We start from the raw sequence: 14,852 nt of genomic DNA on the forward strand, positions 1-14,852 counted from the left end.
TCCCAGGTCAATGTGTTTGTGTGCGAGAGAACGTTAGTGGTATCGATCTTTCTGCTGCTGTTTTTGTTTGCATTGTATTTGAGTGTAACGAGCATGTTCTGCAGACATTCCACTTTCTATGTAAACAATAAAGTAGCTATGGAGACCAACGGAAGGGCATTGAAAAATAAAGAGTGGTTCAAAGCTAAAACAAGAGAATGCTTTTTTATTATTATTAGGTTTTGTTTAGTTATTTACATATTTGTCAAATATGATACACGGGGAGAGATGCTGTTATCATCCATCTATTTCACCGCGTCAAATATTCTCAGATGACTCATACAACAAAGTCCTTTACACCACATTTGAACTAAGTCAACCAGACTCTCCACCTCTCAGGTCTGATATACCACCCTCATGCACCACACTTCCCAGTGAATGGGTCCAGCCTGGCATGAATAAAACAACACTATAAATAATTAGCTTCCTCTTTTACTGGATTGCTTCTTGTCCCACTGGCAAATGTTATTATTCTAAAATAGCCCTTGAGCTGTGTATTAACCCTTCAATGAGTTTTATATATATATATATAGAGAGAGAGAAAAAAAGTAGATGTCTTGCTAGTGTTCTGGGTGGCTCCTGTTTGAAGAGGTAGCAGTTATCTGGTTTGTCCAGACATCACTAAACACTTGCCCTATAGAACAGCAAGCAGTTGATTCTACAATATCTCACTTGTGGCTATCTGGTTTTATAATTTGCCTTCTTATTCAAATGTAATTATTCACCCTAATCGAGCTTTAGAGTGTTAATAGATTGGAATCAAAGCGTGTAATACATTCAGTGGCTTTTTAGGGTCAGTGTTTGCCTAAGTCTGTCTCCACCCAGTACAAAAAACATCCTGCTAACCAGCAGTCTAAAGAGGAAACAATTAGATGGAATTCAAGATGGAAAATGAGAGGATGATGAGAATGATTCCATGCAACAACGACATTTTATATATTCTCAGAACATTAGTGTATTCTCTCTCTCTGTTTCCCATCCATTTCTCATCCTTTGCAGACTGGTCGGCTCTGAGATGCAGGGGCACAGAGCTGATAGTGTAACTGTAGTGGTGAAGGAACAGATGGGACGTGGGAGAAACAGATGAGCCAATCTGTGCTGTGTCAGTCAGTCAATATGTCAGTTTGGAATTATAGGGCTGGCTCAGTGACGTGTGTCACGTACATCGCCACAGCTCATAGGCTACCACCCAGGATGCGTCTGACACAAAGGACCCAGCAAACATTCTGCATGTCCAGATCATATCAGGGTACTTAGGAACTGGAGTTTTTGTTTAATCTTCAGACTCCCTCAGACACAATTTGGCTATGTTCTGGATGGACAATAATAAATCATTCATTTCAATTTGCTCACGGATCACCTTTGTGCAGTTTCTTAGATATCAGTCCGAGTGTGTAATGTCCAGAGGGCCCCACCCTGTCCCTGTCACACTAGAGCGGTGACACGGCCCATCTTTGCTGCTTCCTCAGAGGCCCACGGCTGCAGGTTCTGCAGGGCGAACAGGGAGGAGTTGTGGATGCAGAGTGGATCGGACGGAACCGAGTCACTCAAGGACTTCTGGAAGGCATCATGCTGCAGCTGGATCATCAGCCGATTGGCCTGCTGCCGCTCCGCCTCCCTCTCCTCAGCTGTCTGTCGCCTGGCAACGAAGACAGGGCGGGTAGGGAGAGGACAGGGACAGAACAGACATAGGCAGGACACTTATTAAGATCCACTGTTAGAGGAATTGGTTACACAGACAGAAAATGTGATGCACCCAGAGACATGGAGGCCAACATCAGAACAGGGACACTGATGACGACCACCTGTCAGCAGCTATCACATGGTTGATTCAGTAGAGCAGGAGAGACACCACAATGGCATGAGCCATAATGAACCATGGGAGAAACCAGAGAGGACACTGACCTATGTTGCCAAACAGAACATGATTGCACATTATTGCACTCAAGATGGAGCAACTCTTGCAGATAATATAGATAACAGAACCTTCTGTGTACATTTTATATTTTGCAGACACCACTATAAGAAATACTATTATTATTCATTCTAAAAACAGTAACGTGTTGATTATTTGCAAACGTGTCAAATTGTTCATTTATTATTCGTATTTGACCTTTGACATTTTCCAGTGGCAACCTGTGCAGTAGCTAGACTAGACGACAGTATCATCACGTAAGCACATTTTTCTGGAAATATAAGACAGTTCAGTGTATTTCAGTGGCATTAATCGTGCACCAAATTGTTTCATAACAGGCTGCAATGTTGCATGTATTTACGTTTGATAAATTTGCACTGAGCCTGACATCTTTTTTCGACCGTGTGTAGGCCAAAGCTACTGTGAGCGCAACAGTGTGTCCACAGCTGATGACCTGGCAAAATAAATTCTTAGCCTATACGGTAGGTTAGGATAGGCTACGTTTCATAATGATATTACCCACTGGCATATGCCTCCCCCTTTCAAAATACAAAATTATCTCAGCCTCATTGAAAAATGTGTAGAATAGCATGAGATTAGCTATAAAACTGCAAATGTATCTCTCTGCTCCAAATGATACTTGAATGTAATGAAATTCCAAAGATCTGGAAATCATCATTTGTCTTACCACTTATAAAAGGGCGATCCAACTCTTTAAATAATTATAGGCCAATATCAAAGCTGTCACCCCTGGCGAAAATACCTGAAACCCTTGTTAGTGAGCAGCTAAAATAATTTTTATATACTAACTCTATTTTATCAATGTACCAATTCAGCTTCAGGAAGAAGCATAGCACAATTACAGCAGCCATGAAGGTTTTAAATGATATCACTGAAGCCCGTGACAAAAAACAGCACTGTGTTTCACTTTTTATTGATCTCTCTAAGGATTTTGATACAGTTGATCATGCTATACTGAGGCAGAGATTGTCAAGCGTAGGTCAGTTGCATGGTTTGCTAACTATCTGTCTGACAGAACTCAGTTCACTCAATTTGATGGGTTCAAGTCTGTCAAATTGTCTGTCTGTAATGGTGTGCCCATAGCTCTGTACTTGGTCCCCTCTTATTCACTATTTATATAAATAATTTAGACAAAAATTATCAAAATGCGCAACTTCACTTTTATACTGATGATACTGTTATTTATTGTTGTGCCTCGTCTCTCACAAAAGCTTTCCAGAACATGCAAACTGCTTTTTATACTGTTCAACATACCTTGTGTCAATTGAAGCTTATCCTCAATACTGACAAAACTAAACTAACTGTGTTTTCTAAAGCAAGAATAGACCTCTGAACCTTTCACCTATTACTACCTGTCAGGGCAATGAGATTGAGACTGTAACCTCATATAAATATATTGGAATGTTAATTGATGACGGCCTCTCTTTTAAATTGCATATTCAACAAATTACAAAAAAATTGAAGCTGAAGTTGGGATTTTATTTTAGGAATGAGGCCTGTTGTTCTTTTGAAGCCAGAAAGAGGTTAGTATCAGCTATATTTATGCCTTTACTAGACTATGGGGATATTTTATATATGAATGCTTCCACTCAGTGTTGGAGATCAATTGACACCGTTTACCATGGAGCATTGAGATTTATTTTAAACTGCAAAACCCTTACGCACCACTGCACTTTATATACAACGATTGGCTGGCCTTCTCTAGTCAATCATAGGCTCAGTCACTGGGATACTTTATTTACAAAGCCATTTTGGGTTTACTACCATTTTATTTGGGCATTTTTATTGTTCAGAAATGTGGTGGGTACTCTCTTCGTTCGCAGGACTTTATCCTGCTAAGTGTTCGAAATGTCCGAACTGAATTTGGTAAAAGGGCTTTTATGTACTCTGCGCCATAGACTTCGAACACCTTAAAAAAAGACTTTCAAACTGGAGGAACTTGTCTCGATTAGTGTTTTTAAATCATCGATGAAGGATTTTGAGGCTGATTCCCTGACCTGTCAATGTTTTTAATGAGCTGTTTTATGATTTTGTTATACTCTTGTGAATTCTATGTTGTTTTGTTTTACTATATTACCTGTAGTTTTTCTGCAGGTACTACTAGATTACCTGATTTCCTGTAGTTGTTGTCTGTTTGTAATTGTGTAATGACTTGGTGCTGCCTATCTTTTTTTTATTTGTATTTATTTATTTCACCTTAAATTTAACCAGGTAAGCTAGTTGAGAACAAGTTCTCATTTGCAACTGCGACCTGGCCAAGATAAAGCATAGCAATTGGCCAGGACGCTCTTGAAAAAGACATTTCAAATCTCAAAGAGCCCTTCCAGGTTAAAGAAAGATTAAATATTTAAAAATGGCAACATGTGGAATTGCAGAAAACTATTGAAATGTCATGGCAAAATGTGTAAAATAACATGAGATCAGCTATAAAACAAATCTTTCTGTTTGCCCCTTAGCAAAGTGTGTAGAATTTTGGAAAGTTAGCTGTCCCTCCCTTCTCTCAGACCTTGCGGAAACTGCCGGTACACAGCTGATATTACCAAAGTTGTAGGCTAGTTGTACACTTTTTGGCTATATAACCTATGGTTTTCTTCATCAAATAAATGCAGATATTTGTGTCAACATAGCTCACATAGATTTAGCCTAGTCCTACATAAGACAAGCTAATTCATTTTTGTTATGAGTCAAATGATAAGCCTATGTCAGTAAGCACATCTTAATACTGACCCAATCCAACACATATGACACCAGAGCCATGCCTGTGCAATACTCATAAAGCTAGCTCTTTCAAACTAACTCTCTTAACACTGTTTATTGTACTCAGGCTTATTGCTCCAAGAATGCTCCTTTGTGATATAACATCACAATTTATTTTGTGTCCCTACATTACATTTGATTGTGTGGGTGTGCAAGTGATCCACTTAATACTTTATAGGTTAAGCTATTACATCTGAATGTTTTATCTCCGAAACTGTCAAGCCATGTTTTACATATGTCACAAGATCTTTGATCCAAACACTTTGTCCAATATTACTGATACTCTATAGAGCTGAGTGAACGGTGTTAGGAAAACCATAATCCACGAACTGTCCCTAGACTTGTGTGCTGACTGCAGAGCGGAGTGGGCAAACTATGGTCCGTGGGCCAGATCCGGCCCACAAGCTCATTCAATCCGGCCCGCTCGAGGTTTGAGTAAAGAAAATATGCCATGTTGGGTTAGAAAAACACTCCCGGCCACTCTTCAACGTCTAAAACTAAATAGAAAGTATGGAGAAATTATAATGGACTTTTATATATTCTAATGACTGCCCTTTTTCTGGCACGCAAATTGATTTTGACAAACAGTGCGGTCCTCTGTTGAATTTCGAAATCTCAATGTGGCCCTTAAGCCCAAAAGTTTGCCCAGCCCTGCTGTCGAGGGTCATGGTTGTGTTTGTGAGGCTGAGCTGTCCAGTAACATAAAGCGGAGTGAATATGCCTGTTAGGTTTTGCGTACCTGAGTTATTGGGTACCCATTAGCATTGATGCACAATTAGCTGGGGACCTAACACACCTCTATAACATGTATTAGAAGTCAAAGTTACTGCGGATATTGTATTCAAGCTATCATTTCTAAAATTGAAAATTAACATCAGAAAGTAGTAACTGATTATATGTTTCTCTGCTGACCACTCTAGAGTAAAATGTAGACTAGATCCTCATCTTTCTCCAGAGAAAGCACTCAGAAAACAACTCATCTTTTCCCTCCTACCCCTCTCCAGCCCAGTGTCTCACCTCCACTTGGTCCTGCGGTTCTGGAACCAGGTCTTGACCTGTGCGTCGGTCATCTTGAGGGTCTTGGCGAGAGCGGCCCGTTCAGCGCTGGCCAGGTACTTCTGTCTATGAAAGCGTTTCTCCAGCTCACAGATCTGCACCCGGGAGAAAGATGTCCGCGGCTTCTTCCTCTTCGGAGGGGTGCGGTTCTGATAGGGGTGACCAATCCGCCGGGTCACTGTGAATGGCGTCAGTGCAGCTGTGTGTGTGTGTGTGTGTGTGTGTGTGTGTGTGTGTGTGTGTGTGTGTGTGTGTGTGTGTGTGTGTGTGTGTGTGTGTGTGTGTGTGTGTGTGTGTGTGTGTGTGTGTGTGTGTGTGAGAGAGAGAGACATTGGACAAACAAAGAAAGCAGGTCATGAACAGGTTCACAAGATCTTATGTTGTGTTCAATTTGTTGAAGGACATTGTAGTCCGCATGAGAATCTCTAAATTGACACTATAATCAAAAGAAATGTACAAGCTCATTGGTTTGACCTATATACCACCCGTCCCTCTCTCGCATAGAGGTGGAATGTTGGAGTACAGCTGAATATGCTTTATAGGTGTTTTATGGGTCTTTAGAGGCCATGTTTTTTCATTGAGTAACTCTAATCTAATTCTAATCAACGCAAAATCCAAGTTGAGCATATGTTTAAATTATTCTTATTTATTTTGAAACATGGCTAAATGATCAATTCAGTGTTAGTCCATGGTTAGTTGATAAAAGTACTGCTCAAAAGATTGTTGTATTATATTTCCTCTGACACAGTGGGTTATTGCCTAGTAGTAGCAGACATTGCTGTAACAGTCAGGAAAATAAGATGTGTTGACAGTCAATAAGGCTGATGATGTCGATGAAAAGAGGTTGAGTCTTTTTCCCCATTCAATTCTGATGTGGAGAGTTTCTTCCTTTTGTCACAAAACACTGACAGGCAATCATCTATAACCCTTCTGCAATATTAATGACACTTTACATAGTGCCCCCCGGAAGATAAACAAAGGTTCTGATGCATGTTATAGGACATCCACTGAGACAGACTGGGAAAAATTATTTACGTTACAGATTTACTTTTTTTCCTGAAGTGTCCCATTTACAATTATTTTATTACAACGTGACAATGGCAAACAGTAGGCCTACCATAAGTATTGGCCAATTATCTCATTTCTGTCAATGTAGGAATACCTTAGTAACTTTCAAGTATTTTCTACTGTTAATTCATTTAGATGTTCCATGTAAACATTTAGTTTGAATAAATAGAAACAGAAAGGCTTTACCCCTTCTAGTACCCCAAATTATGGTTTACAATACTGCAATAACTGTATATGTTCTGTGGAAATAATAATAATAATTATTATTATTGTTAATTATAGGCCACATTTGAGTAATAATAACAATAATAACACACACACATAGGATTCAAAATCCAAGCAAAAACTGTTCCTTCAGTGGTAACAAAATTAGGTCGAGTTGCTAAAGACATGTGTTGTAGCTAACACCCTACGAAGAAGTCTGAAACACTTGTGCAACGTATCTGAGCACTTTCGATAACAGCACACCCCTCCTATTGATCTAAATCGAAATATTAATTCCACATTTGGATAAAATGTGTTTCTTTTCATAAACGGTTCTAAATTTATGAAAATGTAAATAGTTATAGTTTAATGCGAGTATACAGTTTTGGTCTTCCGGTGAAATAGGCCTGTGTTTATTTATTAGAATAACACGGGTTGCATTTTTATATTTGTGATCAGTTCATATTTTCTTGTTCAATTGTGTGGTAAAACCTGCATGAAAAGTGTGCTTATTGTTATATTGACATATTTTTAATGGTGCAGCTTGCAAAGTATCGTTGTGCCTAACGCATCGCTTTGAGAGAACGAACCTAACTCGGGTAGTATTTCTACCACATGTTTTAAAGTTGTTTTCATGTTAGTCTTTCGCCTTTGAGTTAGGCTAAACCTTACTTTGAAATATGAAATAATATAGTATAATGAATAATTCAGTGTTTCCTTATTTGGATCTGTTTGCATTTTCTTTGCATGCTATGTTCCTGTTGATTTTATTTAAATCCGTATTTTCCCTCAATAGGAAGCTTTCAGAATTAGGCTACAATTCAAGTTAATCTGGTGACCTGATTCGACTAGTCCTGTATAATTTATTTGTGGAACTGGGTAAATCCATGTAAACTCCACGAGTGAAACGAAAATTCCCCTTTGAAAAATAATAGGCTAAAACTTATGAAAACACTGAATTTACCGAGTTGAAATGGAAATGACCACAGCCTGGTGATGATCAGGTCTGCTGCAGTACATCCTATGTGATTGTAGGGCCGGTTCCCCAGTCCCAGATTAAGCCGCCCCTGGACTAAAATAGCCTACACATTGAATGGAGATAGTTTACCTGCGAATCTTTCCTTTGCGAATCTTTGGCTGCTCTCCATCCAGGGGAAGCTGATGCTGCCTAGCCCTGGTACCGCGCTGGCTATAGGAGGAGGCACTGCGGCGGCCAGCGGCCTGTGCGCCGGGACTCGTATCACCCCTCCTGGGGTGAAAGTCAAGTTCACTCCGTATGCACTTGATTCTTCGTATGATGATGCGATTCCATGGAAAGAACCGGAAAGAGAAGTGAAGGGCGCTGCACTGGCTCCACTTGGACTAACGAGGTGGTAACTTCCTCCACTTGTGAAGTTCCCAGTATCCGAACCACTCCGGGTGGTGTTCTGTGAACCGTCCTGGTCGGTACCACTGAGAATCTGGTCAATGCCGAAACTAATAGGTTCATGCTGGGGAGGTTGTGAGGGCTGATTTACGCCGCTGGGGCTTGAGCTTGGCGCCCGCTCCATTCTCGCTCCCAAAACCTTTCCAGTACCTTTACGCAGTCCTCGGACAGAGCCGATGTTGCATAAGGTTATGATGTAGCCTAAGAGTAAAAATGTGTTATGTTGAGTTAAGCATCCAGCTCTTTCCCGATTAAATCTCGTTTTGGATAGTTTGCGTTCTATGGCTTTCTATGGCAGCGAGTTTTCCACCATCCTTCGCGGCTCTGACGGATCCGTCCATTTGCGATTTGCTGATGTTTGGCACACTGACTTTGCAGGGCAATCGCAGTTCGGATCAATTCTATTTCGCCCACTACACCCCCCGAACGCAAAAGTGTTTCCTCTGTCCCTCTTCCGATTGGTTAGAGTAGCTTTCCTGCACCTTATTGGTTGAAGTTTTAACTTTAATTTGCTGAATTGAATGGGAGCTGAGGGAACATTCCAAAGTGACATCATTTCTTAAAAAGCGCTCATTGCGGCGGATTCATTATTATGTTGGCTGTAGGCCTATTGTCTACCACCAATGTGGTGGTCCATCATAACCACGGCTTATGAAAAAAGGGAATGCTTTCAGAGATTTAATGACAATGCTTTGATAGGCTTAATGATTAGCATGCATATTCCAATTTAGCGTATTTCTACATCAGTGGCAACCCAATGGGCACAGACAACATTTCAACTTCTAGTTTTGATTTACGTTTGGTTGAGTTGTCAACTAACATGAATTCAAAGTGAAATCAACAAAATACGTCAGCATGTCATTGAATTCAGGACACAAGTTGGGTGAAAAAAAGATTAAATGTCTTTAAAGATGACTAAGCAGAAATCGCTCCACCATTTCCTTGTTGCTACAATTCTAATACTTCGCTTAATTTCAGTGTATGTAACAAAACAAGCAAGTACAGTGTAGAGAATAATTGTACCATCTAAACCACTGTGAAATATATTTTCCATAAACAAAGATATTGTATTTTCAGCTGTTTGAAGCTGGTATACAAAACCAAACGTGTACATAGAACATATCTACCACATTTTAGACGTGCTTTCAACGAGAATGACAGATCTATAACACACAGTCTATGCGAATTAGGTTGGTTCATTCAAAAAGTTAAACATTGCAGCTTTAAATTGATGACTTTCTCAAATTCAATCAGTTTTCCACGTTGATTCAATGTCATCACATTGCATTTTTTTTGTTAAATTGACCTGGAAACAACGTTGATTCAATGTCATCACATTGCAATTTTTTTGTTAAATTGACCTGGAAACAACGTTGATTCAATGTCATCACATTGCATTTTTTTTTGTTAAATTGACCTGGAAACGACGTTGATTCAATGTCATCACATTGCATTTTTTTTGTTAAACTGACGGGGAAACAACGTTGATTCAATGTCATCACATTGCTTTTTTTTTTTTTTAACTGACGTGGAAACAACGTTGATTCAACCCGTTTTTGCGCAGTGGAAATGAGGGAACTGAGACTTGCAGAACTCCTCATCAACAGCCACTCATTTGTTGATTGGACACAACCATAGACTTTTCACCGGGGCCGAGGTAAACTTGATTCAATTCAGAGTGGAAGTTCGATGGTTTTCATACAACGAAAATGAACTGATTTGATTTACTATAAAACATTAAGCTCTATTATTATTATTATTATTATTATTATTGCTATTATTATTATTATTATTATTATTATTATTACTGTTATTATCATCCTATTAGGCTGTTATTAATTATATACATAGCGTAGAATATTGATTCGATGAAGAGCTGAGATGGTTTTCACGTGCCTTATACGGTTGATCTGAAGATGGGATATCATAGGCCTATTTTGTAAAAAAAAAAGATATATATATATATATATATATATGTGTATATGTTTCATTCACTTAAACTGTCGATTCATATCAGTAGCGAATTTGAGCTTTGATCTTGGAACCCAGATTTGTATAATGCCTTATACGTCGGCTATAGCCTAATAGTAGATCAGCTACTTCTAAATTCTAAACTCCATGCACTCCAACGAAGTAGCTGGTCGTTTCAATGCTAAATATTAGCCTGAAGGGCACGGGCCTATTTACTATTCTGTGTGCATAAAAGCCATGATTTCTTTTTGTTTTCAAAAGGCATGTTTTTCAGATTCAGTGAAAACAACTAGCTTATTAAAAATCACACGCATCGCAACGGTTTATTATGCCAATGTTTCAGGTTAGGATATAGGCTAAAATTAGACCTGGTATTTGTTCAAAATGATGAATTGAAAATATTGCCATTATTAGGCCTATTAGTTCGTTATACGAATTCATGTTAAACAGGGCTCAAGTTCAGTTTTTAAAGATTTTGTGGGGTTACTTTGTGCTGGCGGTCAAGAGTGGCACGGGGACACCGTTTATTTATACCGGAGGAAAACAGTTTCCACTCCACGCGCTAACTGAACGGGGAGCGCCAGGACACCGGATCTGCTGACATGGGATCTAAGTGGTTCCTTGTAATCTGCCGCGTAAAAGCGATTATGCTCCTAGGGCCTGGCCACCGCGTTTGATTAGCTTCAGGGGATTCAAGCTGACCGAGGAAAAATCCGTTTACTTTGAAGTAGTTGATATTTTAATAGACCATTAGTGAGTGCTGATGCTAGGAAGCACCATTCCACTGAGACCTGCGCTCAGCCAGTGGCTGAGGACACTTACGTCATCCCATGGCGCTTAGTGGTGAACATGGATAACCCTTCACGGCCAGCCCAGAGCCCTCTCTGACCCTTGCTTAATGTGCATGTTTAAAGCATCTATTGTGTCCAATGCATATTGCATAACCCCCAATTATTTATATTTTATTTATTAAAAAACGTAAAATACTGCACTCATTCGCCATCCTCATCACCATCCCCATTAGACCTATGCTTACTATTGGGGCATTGACAACGACCAGAAGACATGAAGAAAACTGAAGGACTAGGAAAAAACATGCCATATTCTGTATACTCGACCATTGATCTCAGATCCCGGAGTAAAATTTGTCAGTCTGCCTGCACACCGCAGAAGGCGCATATGACGCACAATGTAAACCAAATTAAAAGCAGCTCCATTAAAGCCCAGAAAATAATATGGTAGAGAACGACAAGAAAAACAATGGCAAAATATGAAAGGGCATTAAGCGTTAGAGCTTTATATAAAAACGTAGTTAATATTTCATAAGAGGAGACAAGAGTGGCAAAGAAAAAAAACGAGAGACGGTAAACTTTCATTAAGCAGGTTATTTCGCTGGGAGGGAATTTCGGCGTTTTTCTCTTCCATTCCTTTTATTGCAATCATACTGATATCTCTCTCACTCCAACCCCTCCTCATTCAACCCATTTCCCCCTCCCCGTCTCCCTCATTCTCGGCTTTTTTTAAACGTAGTAATAAAAATATACTAGATCCTTTTTAAATGCACTATTACTTATCATAGCCTTTTCATATTGTACCATCAGAGGCGTTTTAGAGGCGCTATAAAAGCGCATCATTTATTATTCAAAAGCAGCATCGTCTTTTTGCATATTGTCTGCTGCGCTTTAGCTGCGAGCCTGCCAGACTTCCCATTACCCATGCATGGCGAAATTGATAAAGGCAGACACACGCAATAAAAACAGCACCAGGGGCGGTCCGGCACGCGCACCCTCATATGCAGATCGCAGTAATTACTCTAGCATCTCGCATGCCTCTGTTTCTTATCTTTTTTTTTGTGGAAGATGGAGGGATTTCATGCTTTCATTTATTTTGGGTCAATCCATCGGTTTGATCGCCCATTTCTCAGTGGGTTTCAAAAGTTGTGGAGGGAAAATAACAGTCTGTCTCACAAGCACACCCAAGGTTAAACACTTTGGCATGCTGGAGGTATGAGGCAACTTCAATGTGTGTTTTAATCATGTAAAGTAATATGTGTTTGGCCTCAACTCCGGATTACATCCAACACAATGGCATACAGTTATGTAATATGGAGTCGCTGGCACAGTAATAAACCTGAAAAAGCTCAGTGCGGTGTTTGTGTGAATATTGCCTTTCTTACCACAGCTTGTGTTAGCTTATCCCATTGGTGGCCAGTGTCAATAGTACAATATTGATAATTGTACTGAAGAAGTAGTGAACAAAGCAGTCACCAGATGAACAATGACATAGAGAACTGATTAGATTGAACGTTGCTGCATTTTCTAAATTTAACCTTTATCATACTAGGCAAGTCAGTTAAGAATAAATTCACCTAGGAACAGTGGGTTAATTGGCAGAACAGATTTGTACCTTGTCAGCTCGGGGGCTTGAACTTGCAACCTTCTGGTAACTAGTCCAACGCTCTAACCACTAGGCAACCCTGCCACCCCATTTGAGGACCAGGTCGCTCTGGATAAGAGCCTGAAATGTCAAATGTAAATCTAATGAATGAAAGTTTGTGTTAATGAACTACAATTAGCTACACACATGCGCACCAGCACCTGCACAAACATGCACACGCACACGCACACACACACACACACACACACACACACACACAAACACACACACACACATCCTCCCCCACTCGCCCTTCCTGAGGTCATCAATCCCAAGGATGTTTTCTCTATGCCCATCAGTCTGGAAGTATCTGCTGCTGTTGCAGACTTTCCATTACCCACACATATGCCAATGGACTCACTCAGAGTACTCACAGCTGCACAGACATTAGCAGAAAATAGACATACACACACACAAATGCACTTACATACCGACATATGCACGCACGCACGCACAGTTGTTCAAACAGCATCTGCTCTTAAAACAAGGCCTCCATTACTTATTAATGGCCTGCAAATGACATGCAACCAGACACACTCACACAATTTAAAGCCAAAACAAACACATTCACGGCATCAATTGTCCTCCAGTTTTATTAATTGATTCATATTTACAGTAGTCTGCAAAAAAAAAAAGTAATTTATGGTGTTTTTCAATTCTAATCTTCTGTTGCATCTGCCGCTGAGATGCTGAGAGTAAAACAAATCTAATTGCCCTGTTTACAGTGGGGTTTAGAGGGTAATATGACACCTCAAGGATATGTAGGACCTCAGAAATGTTCACACCAATCCTAGAATCTCCAGGAAGAATGAATAGCAGGCCTACCCTCTGGTCATATATTCAATTGTATAAATGTCTCCAATGTATATGCAGCCCTGTTAGTTATAGCTAGCAAAAATGCTTTCATTTGTGTTCTGAAACATTCATTTAGTAATTGTATCACGAATAAAATATAATTGACATACAATGGCTGTAAAGCATAAGGGAAGGATTTAATACAAACACCAGTTGTGTTGTTTTACAGCTGTTCGGTCAGTCTGATTACCTGTTTATACAGGCATTGGACACCATTCAAGTTCATTTGGGAAATTAGGGACATAGTGCCATGTTGTTGTACTGTCTGAGTATAGTTATAAAGTGTTATAAAAGTTACAATTAGTCAACTAAGGGAATTAGAATTTAAAGGTAATGTAAACTGTCAATGTGTTTCCCAATGTGATCAAATTGATTTTGAAACTTTAGCGTGAAAGGATGAAGCCAACATTAAACTTTTCTCAAGAAAGCGGGAACGTGATTTAGATTAGCAGCAAGTCTGTTTTCACCGGGGAACAATGTTGACCATTACCCTGGATGTTTACAGAGTAATTCAACTACAGTGACGGTGATGGTTCAATGGACAAAAATGGGTAAATGTGCCTCGTGGTCTTCTAACTCCGTCCCAGGGGTGAGGGAGAGGAGGAGGAGAGACGGGGAGGCAGAGGAGGAAGGAGGAATAAGAGGAAGCAGACCTCAGCATTTGCGGCCTCCAGCAGAGTCCAGTCAGACAGTTAGGGTTGCAGAAATGCCTGCTGCACTTGATTATGGAGGCTGAAAGAAAAAAGGGATGGCTAAACACAGTGGAGGGGAGACAGATAATGATAGTGAGACTGACAGCTGTTTAAGACAATGGTCCCTGCTCCAGAGTAACCTGCTAGTTGGGAGTATTTAAGGAACAAAGAGCAGAAAGAGGGTCTGCCTGAGGGAGGAAATGTATACCCTCTCTGCCCACTACCCCCTGGAGAGATGCTCTGCCTCTCTCTCTCTCTCTCTCTCTCTCTCTCTCTCTTGCGACAGGGTACGAGGGCTGGCGGGGGGGGGGAGATAGACGCTCAGACAGGCAGACAGACAGTAACATAGCAATCATGTTCACAGGGCTGAGTGTGTGTGTATCACATTACCAGGCTGGACCCTTGCCCCGCT

At 40.2% G+C, this 14,852-nt stretch overlaps 1 protein-coding gene across 1 annotated transcript; it reads right to left on the reverse strand.

Annotated features, from left to right (window-relative positions):
* Positions 1-185: 185 nt before the first annotated feature.
* Positions 186-8,899, reverse strand: LOC118966777 (T-cell leukemia homeobox protein 3). The gene is made up of 3 exons (XM_036990356.2): positions 8,169-8,899; positions 5,750-5,987; positions 186-1,678 (listed from the first exon to the last, which is right to left on the reverse strand). Exons 1-3 carry the CDS (start codon positions 8,608-8,610, stop codon positions 1,465-1,467), a joined length of 894 nt encoding a protein of 297 aa, XP_036846251.1. The 5' UTR covers positions 8,611-8,899; the 3' UTR covers positions 186-1,464.
* Positions 8,900-14,852: the final 5,953 nt, after the last annotated feature.

The sequence above is a fragment of the Oncorhynchus mykiss genome, chromosome 10 (assembly GCF_057628025.1).
Source record: "Oncorhynchus mykiss isolate SJ-2025 chromosome 10, ASM5762802v1, whole genome shotgun sequence".
Lineage (NCBI taxonomy): Eukaryota > Metazoa > Chordata > Actinopteri > Salmoniformes > Salmonidae > Oncorhynchus > Oncorhynchus mykiss.

Coding starts and splice junctions, on each gene's coding strand:
- LOC118966777 (XM_036990356.2), bottom strand. CDS start 8,610: ATGGAGCGGGCGCCAAGCTCAAGCCCCAGCGGCGTAAATCAGCCCTCA. Junction 5,988..8,168: donor CGCAAAGGAAAGATTCGCAG/GTAAACTATCTC, acceptor ACACACACACAG/CTGCACTGACGCCATTCACA. Junction 1,679..5,749: donor AACCGCAGGACCAAGTGGAG/GTGAGACACTGG, acceptor CTTCGTTGCCAG/GCGACAGACAGCTGAGGAGA.